The sequence below is a fragment of the Aedes aegypti genome, chromosome 3 (genome assembly GCF_002204515.2).
Source record: "Aedes aegypti strain LVP_AGWG chromosome 3, AaegL5.0 Primary Assembly, whole genome shotgun sequence".
NCBI lineage: Eukaryota > Metazoa > Arthropoda > Insecta > Diptera > Culicidae > Aedes > Aedes aegypti.
Window position 1 is genome coordinate 275,977,177 of NC_035109.1, and position 18,108 is coordinate 275,995,284.

At 37.9% G+C, this 18,108-nt stretch overlaps 1 protein-coding gene across 4 annotated transcripts in view; it reads left to right on the plus strand.

Annotated features, from left to right (window-relative positions):
• The window catches only part of LOC5576935 (protein transport protein Sec16A), a 107,684-nt gene extending 91,442 nt beyond the window's left edge, over nt 1-16,242 (plus strand). For all 4 annotated transcript variants that reach the window (XM_021855031.1, XM_021855032.1, XM_021855033.1 and 1 more), the window contains 5 exons: nt 6,895-7,109; nt 7,179-7,251; nt 7,319-7,688; nt 7,748-7,917; nt 14,921-16,242. In XM_021855031.1, coding sequence (XP_021710723.1) covers nt 6,895-7,109; nt 7,179-7,251; nt 7,319-7,688; nt 7,748-7,917; nt 14,921-14,977 — 885 coding nt within the window. In that variant the 3' untranslated portion in view covers nt 14,978-16,242. The remainder of the gene's footprint in view (nt 1-6,894; nt 7,110-7,178; nt 7,252-7,318; nt 7,689-7,747; nt 7,918-14,920) is intronic.
• Nucleotides 16,243-18,108: the final 1,866 nt, after the last annotated feature.

Here is an 18,108-nt window from a genome sequence, read left to right on the forward strand (position 1 = left end):
CAGTCTAGTAGTTCAGACTACTATCAAACTATGATAAGGCCTGAAATGCTACTAGAGTGGTTAAAGTGAAGAACAAAATAGTTTTATTAAAAGGTCCTCATTCCCCATTTCATTTCATCACCCACTATCGTCACTTTTATTTTCGACACTATCACGTATATCACCGATTATCACTCATCAACTTTCGTAATACACTTCAGATATACTTTCTATTATATCACTTTTCACATCACACCATTTTCATATTAATCTGTTAGCATTACCAGCTGTTAGCATTACTATCTGTTAGCATTACTAAGTAATTAAAAGGTATTCAATATAAATGTATCATTATTTTTGTTGCTGTAGAGTCATTACTATTCAAACTACGATTTAGCACTATGATCAAGAAAGTTACATTAATAAAAAAAATTCACTTCGATCCATTCTTCTGCACTAGCTGTCATTACATATTAACACTTTTATCATGCACGTTTGAAGAACTAGGCAATTAAGTTTATATTCAGAAAAATGATTGCACAATGTATTATGACCATTATTAAATTAGTAGAGTTCACATCATTATTATTATATTTTTAACAAAACTATCAGAATCACTTCCACCTTAGTTTTCAAATTTTCATCACTATAGATTTAATTATAAAATCGCTATTAACACCTTCACAATCACTAAATTTAATAACGACGAGTGTAACGCACAGTTCCACCAAACACCCATTCTTATGTTGCATTATAAAACGATTGATCACACGTTGGCTTCGAAACTTAACCACCATTGCTGATTAGTACAAAGGATGCTACAGCTCGTGTAAACGAATTGAAACATCAAACAACCAGCACTGGTTTATAAGTAACTAATGAGCCCTGGCGGTCCCTCCGTTCGAAGAGGACCTGATAATATGCCGAAACATATTAACAGATCCTCCGTCTGAATGCAGCCGTTTCATGATAAATCATGAACCGTTGGAGGTGTGCCAAAGTATTGGGAAGGTGATATGTTTCACAGACGGGTATTATTATGGTGCACCTTCTACTTTGGCACCGTCAAACCCTGTGATCGTGGCCAGGGAAATTGATTTTCATATAATAAAGTAAAAATAAGAATAATAAATTTCTCCATCAACTAAATGTGGGTCTCCTACTACAGAAAATGACGTAAAAAAATCTTACAGCTTTTGCATTTAAAATGGTCAAATAAAATTGTGAAGTTTAACTTTGGAAACTAGAATAATATACCTAAATGTAGTTTATTTACCTAGTAATAGTCACGTTTTCCGAAAATAAACGGTTCGAAAAACTACGCTAGTTATGCAGTATGATTTTAAAATCGAGTTCAATAGTTCAACAAAATTCATATACTCAAATTTTGCATATAAACTTAGCACCAGCGGCTAGTTTAGTACTGACTTTTCCACTTTGACATTGCTTACACCTAAAAAAACTGTAAATATTTCTGTGCAAAGCTATCCTTATAAAACTAAACTAAAACTGTTTGAAATCTTGGCACGTATGATTAAAAGATCCTTAAAAGATATGGCTTTTTGATACCGACCAAATTCGCCAAATGCCCCGGATTACGGTAACATTTCATTAGTCCGACAGTAATTGACCAATATACAGTACATTGCATTATACAATTAAAACTCTTTCGACGTTTTATAAAAGATGCGTGAATATTTTGAATCGCAGATCCTTTCCTTATCCCTTTAACCCAATATCCTTTCCACGGAAACTGTGGATATGCAGAGGTATACTCGGTCTCTTGTTAAAATTGTTTGCATAACATTCTTTCCCTTCCCCGATAACCGTAAAGACGTGGCCGCCACCGTTATTGACTTTTAATTTATAAGTTTTCGGATTGTGCATTTTCAGAATGGTGGCAAATTGTTTAACTGACATTTTTTCCGATATTTTATCTAAATACACAATGAACCCTAACCATCTTAGCAAGTGCCTTCAGATTTTATATTCTTTAATGCTTTTTGTTGAATGCCGAATTACAGATGAAATGTTATTGCTTTTTGTATTTTACTACACCACATTTTTTACTTTCAAGAATCCGTCATCGTAATTATTGCCACATCGATACTTCACAAACAGTTTTTCAGTTTAAAACTGAAGCTTATACGATGAAATTGTGTTCACTGTGTTTCAGTTGAAGAATTGAATATAGTGAATGCATTTTCTTTCAAGTAAATTTTCTTGATTTTGAACGAAAAAAAACGCTATTTTCTGCAAAACTGGGCCCTAGTGACTAAACTATAAATTGCACTTTACAGCACTCAATGAGATGACGAGAGTTTACATTTTTAAATTCAAATTTCCTAATGATGAACTGGAAAACTTGTGTCAAAACAATTTATTGGCAATTTTTGTGGCATGATTTAGGAAATCCGTGATTTTCGCGACTGCAATCATTCGTAATGTTTGCGCCTGGGCTGGCGAAATTCGCGACTGTTGTAACAGCCCTGATATCGAGTCGCAGGATCTTTTTGTAATCTGTTTTTTAAGTTCTTGGACATCCGGGAAAAATCCGGGAATTTGAAAACTGATTTTGAATGGACACCCTGTTTATAATCCAAAAATCACATACACGAACTCAAATTTCCATCGAGCTATTAAATTGCCTGAGTGGTAGCTGTGGTAAATAAAATTCAACAATATTATGAAAGAGCTGTTTCATGAAATTTATAAAAAATGCTTCTCAGACTTTTAAAAGACTTAAATTAAAATAGTAAGTATTGATAATTAATAGTCAGAACATATTTTAAAAACTATTTTGATGAATTTAATGATTTTTTAATAAAATAATTAATAAAAAAAAATTCTGTTATGCTGGCATATGACATACAATGTATTACTGAATCAATGAAATTGTCAGGGCTGAGGAGAAAATTCAACTCATATTCCTTAATCCTTAAAAGGCGTAGACAACTTTTTTCAATCCTTTTCTTATATTTTTTGACTCAAAAAAAAAAAAAAAAAAACACCCATTATGAGAAACAGCTAATAACACTGTTTCAGAAAATTTGAACTTATAAAGTTTTGAGTTTTGTCAAGTAACTCCGGTATTTATTTCAGGAATATATTTATTTTTAAGAAAGAATTATCTCGTGACCCATAACTCCAATATGAAAGATACGTAAAGGTTTGGTAAAGGTCGGAAGCTAAATAAGAGTATTTAGGATACGGTTGAACATTATGCTGAAATTCGAGTTCAGTGGCAAAGTTCCACTTTTTTATTTTGAAAGATCATAGCTTTATTTTTGAAATTCTTATTATACTGGGATGGTCCTTGTGCGAATCCTTAAGGTGAAGATGCATCGAAGCCAAACCTCGAATTGTCAAGTACAAATCTAGAAAACCAGACATCCATCCACTGGTCACTCGCTGGTGATGATCAATCGATCAAATTTTCATCGCGAATGGTTGCCAGGTTCATTAAATTTGTGCTCTTGAAAATTTGAGGTTTGGATTCGATGCATCTTCACCGTAAACGATTTAAATAAGAATCCTGAAAGGATTATAATGAGCATCCCGAAGGAAGCTGATAAGAATCCTGAATGGATTTTGATAAGAATTCCAGAAGGCTTCTAATAATATCGCTGGAAGGTTTCTGAAAAGTTCCCAAGAAAATTTCTGATGAAATCTGAAATTGGAATGTTTCTGATAAGAACCTAAGATCTATGCAATGTTGCTGACGAGAATCCTAAGAATTTTGGAATGATTGAATGCGAATACTGATAACAATACAAAAAGATTTCTGATAAGAAACCAGATTACTGATGAGAATACTGGAAAGATTTGGATACAAATTCTGAAAGAATTCTGTTGCGAATATTAATCCTGGAAGGATTCTGATGAGAATCCTGGAAGTAATCTGAAGAAAAATTTGGAAAGCTTTCGATGAGAATCATTAAAGCATTCATATAAGAATACTGTAGATTCTGACGAACATGCTGGAACGATTCTAATTAGTATCCTGGAAGAATTCTGATGAGAATACTGGAAAGATTTTGATAACATTCCAGGAACGATTCTGATGAGAATTTGAGACCGATGCTGATGAAATCCTGATCTCTAATGAGATGCCTGAGAGAATTCTGATGAGAACCCTGAGAGAATTATAAACAGACTCCTGAAAGAATTTTGATGAGATTTCTGTGAGGAATCTCATGTGAATCCCGCGATGATTTTGTTCAATTCTGGGTAGCATCATGAACAGGTTCTGATGAGAATCTCGCGAATGTGCTGTGAATCCCGAGAAGATACTGATGAGAATTAGGTGAAGATTGTGAGAGATCCCTGAGAGGATTTATCAGAAACATTCTAGGATTCTTGTACTTTGTACAACGGTTGTGATTTATATGCTAGCATTTTGTAACAAAGATATCTATCGACACCAAACCAAAATGTATTCTTCAAGAGTCTTCTTAAGAACAATACTCAACAATTTTTGTTTACAGTATGGCCCTTCAGACCACAATTTGAACACAATTTGGTATATTTTCCTTCCAGTCGTCGCGCGGTTTGCCACCGTCAGAACCACCGCGCTGCTGTTGTGAACGAAAAGCGAGTTTTTTCAGCAGTGTTGTACAAAATACAACAGCAAGACGACTAAAGTGTTAAAATCCAAATCATTTCGAAACATGGGATTTTCAGTAAACTTGTTCTGGAAGAGTAGCGCTATTTGATGGTTCCTCATTTAAATCGGAATTCGTCCTCTAGGTGTCACTAGTGAGCATGAAACTTTTACTTTTGTTTTGCAGATATCTCAGGAGCTTGTTCATTAAGAAAGATGGCCTCTTCAGCAAAGCTGTCCAGTAGCTCAAGGGCTATCATTATTTGAACCAAGAAATTCGATATTTTGCCACCGGCATCATCCATAGTGAGCATATTTTTGTTTCGTTGATATCTTAGGATCCTGATGATTTAGAGAGATGGCGTCTTCGGCAAAGTTTTTTCTGTTAGTGCGGGACTACCATTGTTTGAGCTAGTTGATTCAAAATTTTGTCACCAGGTGGCGCTATAGCTTTACTACAGTGAGCACGCCATCTTTCTAATTGGTCAGAATACCAAGATATCCGCAAATCAAAATTTTATGTTCACTAGCGCCGCCTGGTGGCAAAATCTCGAAATTCTTGGCTCTGATAGCCCTTGAGTTACTGAACAACTTGCCTAAGACGCCATCTCTCTTAGTGGTCAGGATACTGAGATATCCGCAAAACAAAACTTCCATGCTCTCTAGCATCGTCTGGTGGAAAAATTTTGAATCAACTAGCTCGAACAACTTTGCTGGCCCATCTTATCAGGCTCCTGAGATATTTACAAAACAAAACTTTCATGCTCACTAGCGCCGCCAGGTGGCGGAATTCCGTATCTGTGTGACCACCCTCATGTCAGCCCTTGCTATCCTTAACAACTTTGCCGAAGATGGTTTTTCTATATTTCATCTAGATCGCGAGGTATTTCAGGTTGAACATGAAAAACCAACGGTGTTGTACAAAGTACTACTCGCGTTACAAAAATTCGCGCGACAACCGAAAGGTAAAATGTTACAGCTCATACAACATTTGTAGAACATTCTTAGAAAAAACGTTACAAGGGGGTGGATGTTAAAAATGGCCATTTTCGGCGTTATGAAATTTGTGGATAAACCCTAAAATCTGATAGGTCGGGAAAATGTTATTTATCAAAAAAATCATCGAACCCACGACCCTCAGCTTGGTATTGCTGAATAGCTGCGCGTTTACCGCTACGGCTATCTGAACCCCTATTGTCATTAATTATACTTTTAAAATTGATGGACATTTTCAAAAATACGTATAATTAGGATTTTAGCTGCGCTGAATTTACGGTATCTCTTAATAATTCATCGGTTAAAAGCTTGGGTCACTGTATTACAACTGAAAAAGTAATATGATAGGATCGTCGTAATTTTTTGTGACTCTTTTGTTGTAAGAAGATTAGGTAATAATATTTATTTTATTTAGTTGTAAATATTGATTCTAATTTGAATTGTAGTTTAATCCTATTTTAAGTTGTAATAAAGTTTGGAAACATTACATGAATTTTCAACAAATTTATGTCAGTAAAATCCTTTTAAAAAATAATATTTTATTATCGTCTTATTGTAGCGCTATTCTGATGACTAAAAACTATCTAAAATTGATTCCTTAGCTTCGTTTATTGCAAATACCGTTTCATTTATTACAGTTATAACTAGGTATCAATTACATAGCACGATTTTGATGATTTGGCCCATAACCATTCATCCTACACTAAGATTGTTTTATAATAACATAGCATAAATACTGCGCCGCGTGAGATAACTAAAACCCCTCCAAATGATCCCTTACTTTACTCAATCTTTTGCAGTGGTGACATACTCAAACAATCGTTTTCTGCAGTAGGTACTATAGTACTACAAATCTAACCCACCAGTTATGCTCTTGCCCTCTTGGAGCGATGTTGAAAATAACTCAAATTATATTGTAACATTGTTGGCCACGTTTCTTTCTCGTTTTTATTCTATACAATATACGTTGAACTCAAGATATTTTTACAAGAGATCATAACTACATAATATAATTGTTTGCACTCTTATTACCTAAACATGTATAATCCTCGTTGATGTAGGAAAAAATGAAATGTATTATAATAATATAAATGAAGAAAAAAGCCTTAGAAAAATGAAATAAACCAATAGAGCCAGAAATATACGTCACATTAGTGAGCATTAGTGAAAATAAATCCAATTGTAGTCTTTTCTATTCAATTTATGTTATTACAATACATTTGATTCGTTTTATTCTTTCGACGTTTGTGCGTCTATCTATGATTAGATTTAATGAAAACGTGTCCACCTTTGAACTGTTTCTCAATTCAATCCAGATGCCAAAACCATCCATTTCGATGCCGAATGCCGTGTCCAATCGGCCTGGATTCGACGACGACAACGCCAGCGCCAACGCTTCGCCGCAACATCAGACACAAGCGCATCAGCAACAATCCGGACAGAAGGGCGCTGGCTCTTCCAAGGCGGCCAACGATAACGGTAAAAAGGCTGCCCCTGGGAAGGATGCCAAAGCGGGCGCCAATGCTCAAAGGTGATATTCTGAGTTACAAGGTGCAGTGAGTGGGGTTGAAAATATAATATTCAATTATCTTTCCAATAGCTCTGGCTGGTTTTCGTGGTTCAAATTGAAACCAAAGAATCAAATGATTCTGCCTGATGATAAGAATCCAACCGTAAGTCATAAACTTATTGCATTGTTTTAAGGTTGGTAATTGAATATGCTCTTCTATCATAAAATAGATCGTATGGGATCCAGACAAGAAACGCTGGGTCAACACGGAAGGAGAGGACGCCGGCGAGGAAGCATTTAAGCCTCCTCCAAAAATGGCTGACCTAATGCCGACTCCGGTTGGCCCTCCGCAAGCACCCGCAGCCGTTCCGAATATACCAACTCCACAACCCGTGGCTGGTTTTCCACCGGGACAAATGCCGAGTGGTGCAAACTACGGACCGGCAGCTTCATTGCATGCTGACCCTAATGGTCAACCTTCAGTTGCCCAGATGCAGCCAACGGGAGGTCAAGTGCCAGCAGTAGCGAATCCAAAGGTGGGGGAACCAACAAAGGTTCCGACACTGCAGTCCAATATGTTCAAAATGCAGCGAAATAGAAGTAAGTTCTTGTCAATGCGTCAAAAGTCGGCGATATTAATTTTTGTTCTACTCAATCAGCGTTGAAAAAATCATACGTTGATGTGTTCAACCCGTCCGGAGCGGCACCGAGCCGACCAGCGGAACCAATATTAGCACCAGCCGTTCCGGCAATGGCTACACCGCAGGGAGGTTTCTTCATTCCTGGGGCAGCTCCGGTCGGTGGGCAACCTAACGACAGTGCAGCAGAGGTAAGTTGACTGTTTTTAGTTTAGCTTACTGTTATTGAACTACCGTTAATTGAAGTATACCTTATATAGTAAAGCTCAAAGCTGATATATGCGTAAAGTGCCTTCGGGACAGAAGTTTCCACCTCAGCACCAAATGAGACGAACTTACAATCCAATGAACTTAGATCCACTCACATAGCTGCTAGAGGCGGACTTAACAACGTAAGAAAACCTGTCTCCAGGAGCAATGCAGTAAAGCATATGAAAATCCGTTACGCATACAAAAATATCAACTGTAAGGCCGTCTTCAGTGTCGTGTACTAGACTCGACTCGAAAGTCTAGTACACGACACTGAAGACGGCCTTACAGTTGAGGTCGAAATACGCGTATCTGTCAAAGGATACAAACTCTAGTGGAATTAAATGGTATAGTACTAAATTCATTTTTTTTATCTAGGGAGCCGGACCCAATTCTTGGCATTTTTGATTCACCTCGGCAGTGGGGTTTTTTAAAAGCTCCAAAGCTCATATTCGGCCACAATATGCGTCGTCATGAAATGCTCCTTAGGCGGCATCCATTTATTACGTAACGCTAAAATAGGAAATTCTTGACCCCCTCACCCCCTCCGTAACGCTTTTTGTATGAAAAATTTCAAATTTTTGTATGAGCCGTAACGCTGTAGTCTACTCCCCCCTCCTCCTAGAGCGTTACGTAATTTGTGAATGCCGCCTTATTGCAAAGTTTCAAACAATTCGGCCGAGAAAAACCCCCCATGCCAAAGTGAATCATGGAAGTGTCCAAGTGGTTCTGCACCCTACATCTAAGGGTTATTTCTGCAGTATGATACTACGATCTAGCTGGGATCCCGAATTCCTAACATCGTATGAGGTGTTAATCACAGTAATAAAATCCTTGGACGTAAGGAAGGCTCCAGAACCCGACGCAATCCCAAATCTCACACTGAAAGCATCTTCTTCCTTCTTTCTGATGTTACCATACTGGGACAGAGCGTGCTTCTCAGCTTAATGTTTTTATGAGCACTTGCACTTCCAGTTATTAACTGAGAGCTTTCTTTGCCAATTGACCATTTTTGCATGTGTATCGCGGGACAGGTACGAAGATAGGGAAAAGTGGGGCCGTTTGGCCACCTTAAGAAAAAGTCGATAAAAGTGCCGAACATATTATGGAAACTATAGGCTTTTGCGTGATTTCCTACAATTCTTAGATCAATACACTAGATCTTTATGATTTCCGTTGTCTTAACAAATTCCCGAATGAATGAGAGTTTTTTCAAAATTTGTCATTTTTTTACCGATGGGGTGAAATGAGCACCTTATTTTTGGTTGTAAAATTTTTTCATATAATCTAAAAAATCAACTATTTTTTTACTACTACTACAGCTTTACTTATTTATACTTATTTAAAAGATCGACCAATAAGTAATCTAAGAATATTTTCCGGAATTACTTGAGCAGATTTCTTGGTGATTCCTGGGATTTCTCCATAAGTTCAGCCAATGTATTCTTAACAGATTTACTCTAACATTTTCGTTCAGAATTCCTTCATAATTTCCTAGTTTGGATAGTTGCTACGGTTAGGATAGCTCACTTTTTAGCATAAAAGAACAGCAACGATCAATCTTTGCAGACCCGTGCAAAATGCTACAGCTCAAGTGACGTTCATTCTAGAACCTTACTTTCGTAAGGAGAACTTCTATCTTGGTAACCTTGTGAGCCCAATTTTTGATGCTTTCAGTAAACATGGGATGGCAAACTCGTGCGTATGCGTGTTCGTAAGTAGCGAAATCGTTGCTACACTCCTTTCTAGTTACCTAACAGAGATGTGTGTGCTGTCACTATTGATGTTTCTGTTGGTGACCTCAATAGAAAATACGTCTATCTTTCGGTGTATTTACTACATGATGAACCATCCCCAACGGTTTATTTCAAACGAGTTGTCGTACACTGCGTAACAAAAGGCTTTACGTTGATTGTCGGTAGTTATGCTAATATTCATTACATCATCTGGAGCAGCTCAGACGTTAATTTGAGAAGCACCAGTCTGATTCAATACTTAAGAAGTACAGATCTTAGATTACTTATTACTTATACCCAAACCCAACTGTGGTAATAGCAGCGACAAAGAATAAACTAAAATGTTAGCGACATTGATTGAATTGAATATGATAGTAGTAGTCGATGTTTAATTGTCTTTAACAAATATGAGCATCCCTAGTCATTTCTTGGCGTGAGAGTGAAGTAGTAGAATCTGATCACCAATACATTTAGGTAGACCAGAAAAAGAAAAGCAAGAATTATAAAATCAGGCGATAATTCGTGTAGAAGAGTTGATCGACGATTGTACTACGAAGCGGTAGCAGAGGAAAAATCAGCATCGCAGACCAATGCTTATTGTTAACCGTAGCCGGACTGACGTGAGGTGTTAGGAATTTCCTCATTGCAGCCGGCTTGGTTTACAATATTAGCTGTTCTGGTCAATAACCCGGATGTCCGACGGATGAGTAAGCGAGTGGCTTCGCTCTCTGTCCGTCGGCATCGATCATCGTCAGTTCCGTGAAGAAAAGCCGGTTACGACACCAACCTTCATGGTTTCTGGTAGAGAAGAAGTGTTAGACATAATGCTCTGCTCAAGCAGAATCAGGTTGACGAATTGGTGTGTATCAGATGATGAATCATTATCTAACAATCGTTACATCTTTTTTGAAACTTTGAATGCAAATTCGCAGACTTTGCATTTCTTATTATACGAAGTAGGAATTGGTTGGAGCGTCGCATGACTTCGTTGGCACTACACCAGCTATTCCAATTTAGAAGTACTGTGTAAAGCTTCCGAAAATCTTGAACGGCAACTCAGCACAATCAATATTGGAATAAACTGGAGTTATGTCGTCAAACAAAATTGTACATTACTGTGCCAACCAAAAGGTGGCAAAGTATTCAACAAATCTGTCAAAGCAGAATTACAGTCTTTTGATCAAAACCTTTACTGCCGACTCAACTATCACATGGCAAATATTCAGCGTGCTGATTCATTTGTATGTGATAGCTGTGATTCCGATTATGGAACTTCGTATCACCTGATATATAACTGTCCAGTTTTCGCGCAATTGCGATTCCAATTACTTGGTAAACACTTAGGTGAAACTCATTTCAGAAACCTGAATCTTCAAGAAATTCTGTTATTATACGCTGTTTGAACCCATTGCAATGCATTGTGGTATGGAGCTACATGTTCTCATTTCGCTTATGCGATTTTCCCTCTCAAGGGACCCTATCCATATTTCTTCCCATCTTTTCCTTCCCTTACCTCACCCCTCGGGTAGATGATAAAATAGGCTTAAATTTGACGATGGCACAACTCTCGCAAATTGCGGCGAACGTGTCTCTAGAGCCGGCCTTCTGATACCTGATACCATAAGCTCAGCCTAAGTTCTTTACAAATTTCCTCCAACATTTCTTTTCAGAACTCCTTCATGATTTCAACAAGTTATTATTTATTTATTCGGTTTTACATCAATTAGCTTGATAAAACCTCGCCAATCCACTCGGTTCATGGCCGCTTCTCTCCATCCACGACTGTGACCCACGCTCTCCAGGTCCTGGTGCACCTGGTCAATCCACCTAGCTCGCTGCGCCCCACACCTTCTTGTTCCGACCAGATTCGTAGCGAACACCATCTTTACAGGGTTGTTGTCCGGCATTCTTGCAACATGCCCTGCCCACCGTATCCTTCCGGCTTTAGCTACCTTCACAATACTGGGTTTGCCGTAGAGTTGAGCGAGCTCGTGGTTCATCCTTCGCCGCCACACGCCGTTCTCCTGCACGCCGCCGAAGATCGTCCTTAGCACTCGGCGCTCGAAAACTCCAAGAGCTTGCAAGTCCTCTTCGAGCATAGTCCACGTCTCATGCCCATAGAGGACTACCGGTCTTATGAGTGTTTCGCACATCGTGCATTTGGTGCGGGGGTGAATCTTTCTTGACCGCAGTTTCTTCTGGAGCCCATAGTAGGTACGACTTTCACTGATGATGCGCCTTCGTATTTCCCGCCTAACGTTGTTGTCAGCCGTCAACAAGGATCCGAGGTAGACGAACTCGTCCGCCACCTCGAAGGTATTCCCGTCTATCGTGACACTGCTTCCTAGGCGGGCCCTGTCGCGCTCAGTTCCGCCTACCAGCATGTACTTTGTTTTCGACGCATTCACCATTAGCCTGACTCTTGTTGCTTCGCGTTTAAGGCGGGTGAACAAATCTGCCACCGTTTCAAATTTTCTTCCAATAATGTCCATATCGTCCGCGAAGCAAACAAATTGGCCGGATCTGATGAAAATCGTGCCTCGACTGTTAAGTCCGGCTCTCCGCATGACATCTTCAAGCGCAATATTGAACAACAGGCACGAAAGTCCATCGCCCTGTCGTAGTCCCCGCCGAGATTCGAACGAACTGGAGTGTTCGCCCGAGATCTTCACGCAGTTTTGTTCACCGTCCATCGTTGCTCTAATCAATCTTGTGAGCTTCCCGAGAAAGCTGTTCTCGTCCATGATCTTCCATAGCTCTACACGGTCAATACTGTCGTATGCCGCCTTGAAATCGATGAACAGATGGTGCGCAGGGACCTGGTACTCACGGCATTTCTGGAGGATTTGCCGCACGGAAAAGATCTGGTCCATTGTCGAGCGGCCATCGATGAAACCTGCTTGATAACTTCCCACGAACTCGTTTGCTATAGATGGTAGACGACGGAAAAGAATCTGGGATAGCACTTTGTACAATATTCGCTTGCTTCGCACCAACCAACCTCATGAATCATGATTCTACAATAGCTCTGTTGGTAAGCGCGTGGAGTTAACGATTCAGAGATCGTTTGTTGGATTCCAGACGTGTTTTGTTTTTTTTTTTTTCAAAAAAATGCTCTTAATCTGTCGAAGACACGATTGATGTTTTGAGTCGGCTCAGTGCTCCCGAACGAAGATTCGCCCGTAACGAAGGAATCGTGTTTGTTCGTCATGACGCGGAGCCTATGTAATCGGAACTCTGCGGCAAATCGTCATCCGATGCTGGTTGAGTGACGATGACGATGCTTCTTTTAGTTTCGTCGCCGACTTTTCCCATTCGACGGTGACGAATGTCTACACTGCCTGAATGTATTTATCAAGAAATCACCGGAAGAGCTCTTGAAGTTCTTTCTCGAGCAATCTGTGTCAGATTTCCTGAAGAATTCTGTAGTCGTTGGTAATTTCTGGAGCCTCTAGGATTTATTTTCTAATTTGTGATACGAGTTCTTGAAGAAAATCTATCTTGATCACTAAAAAGTTTTTTTTTAATAAATTTTCTTTGAATAGGGCGATATTCAAAACAGGAAAGGCAACAGATGGCATCAGAGAAAACATCAGTTATAGTGTTAAGTTTAATACAAAAATTGCTGCGCGCCGAAGCACAGGAAGTCATCCCCCAACTGACAGTCGATAGGCAACATTCCATCAGCAACCGTTTAAGTTTGAACATGGAGTGAAGTTTGTCTTTCTGATTCAGAGCTTCATAAACTTATTAAGATTGATATACTCTGATGCATTGAACTGCTCTTTGACTTAATACGAACAGAATACATAAAGAATCCACGTTTCTCAACCGGGGGTTTGCGAACTCCTGAGCATGTTGAAAGCTCGTTGAAAAGTTCTTGAGCTGGAGGCAGCTGGTTAAGTTCCACTGTCCGCTGGACTGACATAGCCCTCACTTTTCTGCTCTGACCATCTGTGCCATTCAGGTGCTCATAAGAATGTTGCTCCCACCTTTCGATCACCTCGCATCCGTCGATCAAGCTGCTTCCGTGCTTATTCCTGCGCATTTAGGCTCGCGTAACGAAGACTTATGTGGTAAGCTTATGGTAAAACTTCCGCGTTTCTTGAGAACAATACAGCAACTCCACTTCTTACAGTTCACACGCTTATCTCTTAGAACAGGCGGTTTGCAGTTTCCGTCTGTATAGTTCCACGTTTTGCAGCTTTTATATCCTGCAAATAATGAATAAAATAATATGTTAATCAGTCCACAGTTCGGGAAGTCTCTCTTCTGCGCTTATGGCAGCCAGTATTTATGGCTCAGAAATCCCGTAGGTACGAACAAGTAAAAGGTACCAGAGTCATAAGGAATATCGCTTGAAATAGGTAGACATGACAGTCCTTTCCCCTTTAGAAACTTTCTAATAACTCTTTAAAAAGCCACCTTAACAACTCATACAACGAACAATCGAAAATATACCTAAAAAATTCCACAATTGTATGTTCATAGTACTTATTTCATGACTACAACAAAACATTCAAATCATTGGATTTATATTGCTCAACATTACATTTGACAACTTCGTCAACACTAAAGAACAATTTCGTTCATCTCCATATAATATCTCACTTCACAAAAGAACAACTATGTTCACAATATACGACAATTTCGTCAGCTCTAAAGAACAATTTAGTTCAACTCAAATTGGCAATTTCACCATACTCAAATAAATAAAATTGGCAAACTCGCCACCTCAAAGAAAAACGATAATCGCCAACACACATTTCCATGATCCTCGTCGCCACTTTTATATCCTGCAAATAAAGAATAAAATAATATGTTAATCAGTCCACAGTTCGGGAAGTCTCTCTTCTGCGCTTATGGCAGCCAGTATTTATGGCTCAGAAATCCCGTAGGTACGAACAAGTAAAAGGTACCAGAGTCATAAGGAATATCGCTTGAAATAGGTAGACATGACAGCAGCGTATCTAAATAATGCTTTGGTTGCGTCGATAAAAGTGGCTTTGAATGTCCTCTTCAGGAGCTCCATCGAGCGCGCCCTCATCCGGCAACGCTGCCATAAGATGCTGCGCGTATGCATTAGCAACATTAGGTTATTTCACTGGCGGTAGATTAAGTATGGGCGTCGATACCGTACATCTCCAAGTATACTATATTTTTAAGTAGATATTTTTTTTTCATTCCATATATCTATTTCCATTTTCAGGGAATGCCCAGTTTCTACAACCCCAATCAGTTCCCCGGAGGATATCAACAGCAGTGAGGAGGGTCTGGGCGGGGGAAAATATTTAGTGAAAACAAACAACTACCTAAAAATATAAACTACCCAAGAGACTGCCGACAGTAAGTGGCAACAATACTAATAAAATATAGCTACTGTTAAAACCTTTGAGTCAACGCGTGCAAGTCAGTGAAACCTGTAAAAAAGGAATGATTAGATCAAGCCTCTATAGGAAAGATTGTAATAGATAAATAAAACAGTTTTTTTCAGCAGTAGGACGAAGAAATGGTTGGAAACCATTATATATAAGACGACAACTTATGCTTCGATTTGTGTCGCTAATTCGTGTTTGTCTATTTTGTTTTTTTTTATGTCGGGACAAAGGAATGAAAGTAGTCAAAATTATTCGATGTAAATCATTTGTCCCATTTTGTATATGTTCAGATAGTGTATATTAGTTATGTCAGTTTTCAGTTTGTAGCTGTAATAATAAATGTGTACAGATTATCGATGCTGCTTATTTTTACCGATGAGAAAATCATAGTAACTATTTTAGAAAAGAAACTATTTTTTGGTTGAATTTATTTTTGCTTGCGGATCGCTTCTATTTTTTCGAGTATATTCTTAAATAGGTTGATTAATTTTAGGCACAGTATGCAAATATTCACTCTATGTGCATGAAAGTTCTTAATATGTACCAATTTAGTAATATCGTAAAGGGTCAATATTTTAGACTTGTTAAAATGTTTGATTGCTCATTTTTAGTTACTTTCGTTGTGTCACTGGTTGTAACAAGGTAGTATTGCCTAACCGTAGCATTACTGTTATTGCTAAAAAATGAAATAGCTTCAACCTGAAGACACGATGTGGCCATGCTTTGAAAAAGCATGCTTATATGAGTTAGAGAGGTTATGTGATATGATATGTATTTTATTATTTCATGTTTATTTCACCGCTAATTTTTTTTCCTTTGTTTTGCATTGGTACATAGCAAAATTAATCATTTATTTTACACAGAATATTACACAAGAAAAAAGACAAAATCTGAACACCTCGAAACATTGAAAACGAATGACACATTCACATGAGTCGGATAGATCAAGCATACTTTACAGTAGGTAACGAGGATCATGTTTTCTAGTGATTAAAAGCGAGAGTGATGTAACAGGCATAGCATGGGATGAATTAGATGAAACAATGTATGATGTTTTTGCTAGTGAAATGTCAAGTGTACTATATAGTATATTTGAAAAAAGTATGTATGAAGTTTCAAATCAAAATAAAGCATCTATTATCCATTAAAGAAATCACCGGAAACAACGCATTGCAAGAAAAAGTAGAGAAATCCTTTCGAAAAAAAATCGACCCAATTCAGTGTCTTAAAACATATCATATCGTCTCTGGTATGCTAGATGAGTGCTTTACCAATTAAGCTACCGAGGCACTTCGTGACCCAATAACTCAGAAGGTTTTTTTTTCTTTTTTTTTTATGGCATAACGTCCCAACTGGGACAAAACCTGCTTCTCAGATTAGTGTTCTTATGAGCACTTTCACAGTTATTAACTGAGAGCTTTCTTTGCCGATTGACCATTTTTGCATTTGTATATCGTGTGGCAGGTACGAGAAGATACTCTATGCCCTGGGAATCGAGAAAATTTCCTTTACGATAAGATCCTCGACCTGCGGGATTCGAACCCACGACCCGCAGCATGGTCATGCTGAAAAGCTGCGCGTTTACCGCTACGGCTATCTGGGCCCCTCAGAAGGTTAAAAGTTTCGAATTAAAATCCTCGCAGATCACGCAGACCCTTTCCATAGCCCATATCCATCCATCTTATGTACCGTAAGGACGCCATTCCCCGCTCATGCTCCATTCATCGCCCATGGAATTATTTTGAAAAATCTGAACAAATTTTCGCAATAAAAATCATCAGCATGTATTAGGATACCAAAATGTATTGTATCAGAACGAAATTCATATGATTTTATATTATATACTATTTAAAAAATAATTTTAGGCTGCTTAAAGCGGTAAACATGAGTTGAATAATGATTTTTGTATGGCAGATCGAAAAATACTTTTTAGCTGCCGCGGTTTAATATGTTGTCATACTATAGTACAAAGATAACAACCAGCTAATGAAAGTAATTTAATTCCAACTAGTAGAGTATATAGAGCCTCATACTTAGGATGAGCGGTGAATGGCGCCCTACACATGTGTCATTGGCATACATCTTATTCAGTACCATTGTACGTTATTCGCGATTTAACTTTTTTCCTACAAAAACAAATGTTTCGTTTTGCATCTAGCGCAAAAAGTTGCAAAAAATGTCAAAAATTCGATTTTTGACAGAATTTAACGTGTTAAGGTAATAATAATAATAATAATGTGTACTACAAACGCGTGCAGAGCGAGTGTGATTTATTTAGTGTTGACATTGTTTGCCTATCATACCTATATTGCTTCCACAACACTGTGTGAAGTGAGATATCACTGGAGAACCCTTGAAAGAAATACTTGGAGTACCCGACTATGGGTACAAAAATATATCAGCTTATGTTATAATGATATAAAGATTTTATCGAACATAGGCAAGGCTGGTAGCGAGTCACTTTTTAGTGACTTGGTCACTTTAAAGTCTCTTTTTTGAAGCCATTTCAACTTAAGTCACTTTTTTCGTCAAAAAGTTATTTTGTTTTTCAACTATTTTGAGCTAAATTTTCAGGAAACAAATATGATTATTTTTTTTAATTTAAGCTAATTTAAACCACCAGAACAACTTCATGTCAGTCTCAAAATATTGGTTCATGGTTTTCTTGTAGAAAAAGCTTGAAAATTTTATTTTTTCATAGAGTAAGTTGTAATATTATCTAAGGTATTATTATTATGATTCATTGTTATAAAACTAAAGGTCTAAATGTTTAGTATTCTTTTGAATATCTCGTGCATTCTCTTTTAATAGCATTTTTATACCTTGTGGTATAACACTACGTCAAACTACTACGTTTATGTAGTATAACACTATGTCGAACACTAAGTTTTAAAATATGCATAAGAATTATTCCCTTTGTTTTCGGAATTCGTTTTATTTACCAACCCATCCTGGTATGAAGCATATTAGCGATTTAAAATTATATAAAATCTATAATAAAGGTATTTGACACTGACAC